At 33.8% G+C, this 2,183-nt stretch overlaps 1 protein-coding gene across 1 annotated transcript; it reads left to right on the forward strand.

Moving 5' to 3' along the window:
- Nucleotides 702-1,877, forward strand: LOC109329032. The gene has a single exon (XM_019562693.1). It carries the CDS (start codon nucleotides 1,288-1,290, stop codon nucleotides 1,717-1,719), a length of 432 nt encoding a protein of 143 aa, XP_019418238.1. The 5' UTR covers nucleotides 702-1,287; the 3' UTR covers nucleotides 1,720-1,877.

The following is a 2,183-nucleotide window of genomic DNA, read 5'->3' on the forward strand; positions in this document are numbered from 1 at the left end:
GGAATAAAAAAAAGTTAACTTTTTTATCATTATTTAATTAAAAATAAATAATTCTTTAGTGATGAATGAATTTTTTCTCTATATATTTCTCACTAAGACATACTAATATTTTAAAATATGTTGAAACATTTTTGTCTTACCAACACAAATTGGCACAACTTTGAGAGAATATGATCGTGATTAAGTAATAGCAAAATTTGAATTAGCTGAAATTTAATCTTTTGAAACTATTAAGGTAACCTATAAAGTATACTTTGTCCATAAAACTTGAAAGAAAAAGAAGATTCTAAATGGTTTAATTGCTATCTCTTTAGTGCTTTTGTTAATTGGCGAAATCCCCAAAATTGAAGTCACAGCCAATCAATAAAGTTCAATGCGGTCCCTTGTATTTTTGAATGAATTCCTCTTCATCACTTTGACTGCTGGGGGCACCTCTGCCCGCTGCCCGTGATAATTCCAACTATGTATATTATATTATATTATTGACCCTAATTGAGGATAAAGATATGATATGTAATATAAAAATATTACTTTATTATTTTTAAAAGTTTATTTTTATTTATGAAGCAATATCTCTGATTAATACGAGATTGGAAAATGGACACCTTGGAGACATGTAATTACTCTTTACTAATTACGTGCACACGGGTGTCAAAATCTTTACTCTTCAATTCTTACTCCTGTATTTTCCTCCCCATAGGGTTAAAAACTTAAAATTGAGATTATAAATCCCAACTCTTCATTTGGCTAATCTCTTCTATAGTCTGCTCCCTTTGTATTTTGTCCTTTTTCAAGTTTGTGTTCATTAATTATTCTCCCAAGTCAAATATGGCTATGGCAGGGTTGTAATTTTTTTATTTGTTAGGTCCTTAGGTTTGTTCCAACCCCAAATGGGTGTTTAAATAGTATATACATGTGTTTGATTTTGATCGTCATTTTCAGAAACCTTATGTTGATTCCTTGTTCCACTCTCTAGAGTTTTGCTATTTTAATGTGTTATTGGTGAGAGTTACTTTGTGTCCCTGTGTTGTCGGTTATAAGTTATATATATAGAAGTTGTGATCATAGTTCAGTGGAATCATGATTACCATACTAACTTCTCTACAAAACCCTCCAAAAAATTTCAGTCAGATTTTGTGAAGTACTCTCCAATAGGGATAAGCTTGTGTTTGGTTCAAAGCAAAGGTTCTTGTTGTGCCAGCTTTTGTATATTCCAGTTTATAACAACCGTTGCCAACTTTTTTTCAACCAAAATCCACTAGAAGCTTTTCTCTCTGTCTCAACAAAATGGACCCTTGTGGAAGGACAAGAAGATCAACAAGCACAGCCTCAAAGACAAGGACAAAGACAACAAAATCAACAAGAAGAAAAACAAGGCAGAGTAGAGAAACAAACATGAAGAAGCAGCAGAAGAAGAATTCAAAGAGCAAAAAACAAGATATACCAACTGTTTTTCCCTCTAGTTGCTCCTCAATAAGCTCACAAGACTCATCAAGGGACAATGAAATTTGTGAAGTAATTGATGTCTCTAGCAGTGTATGTTCCACCCCAAAGGGTCAGAAATTCAGGATACCAGAGATTTCAACATGCCCTCCAGCACCAAAGAAGCCAAGGGTACACTCATCAAATTGCTCTCTGCGTAGGACACCAGTATCATTCTTTTCACCCCCTGACTTGGAGCACTTCTTCGTTGCCACTCTTCGTGATGTTTCAGTTTGATATCTGTTATTAGTGTTTTAAATCGCTGTTGCAATATAGAGACCCCCGAACTTTAACGTTGTGGTCTCAACTCTCAATCATGTCGGCAAAACCCAGATTAACTTGTGTGTTGATAGATAGTTACATATTATATAATAAGGTCATGACACTTTAGAAGATGGACTTTTGAAGTGATTTTCTGTTTCATAATTTCTCTTCATACCTCAATCGATATGAGAGGTTTTTGATTTGAGAAATTTAGATTTTGGTGTGCTTAATCATAGGAAATAGTTATTTACCCCTTCCTGATTTTCTGCTAATTTTAGTTTGGGTAACAACTTGTTAGGTTTGCACTTTGCAGTCACAACTAAATTTAGCTGGGTGGTTATTCCGGTAGCTACATCTTCTGTTACACAACTTTGAACTACTCAATCTTCCTCTTGTTTCTCATTGGTTAAAATAGTGTCAATAAGAAAAAAAAAAGC

Source organism: Lupinus angustifolius, chromosome LG16 (genome assembly GCF_001865875.1).
Source record: "Lupinus angustifolius cultivar Tanjil chromosome LG16, LupAngTanjil_v1.0, whole genome shotgun sequence".
NCBI lineage: Eukaryota > Viridiplantae > Streptophyta > Magnoliopsida > Fabales > Fabaceae > Lupinus > Lupinus angustifolius.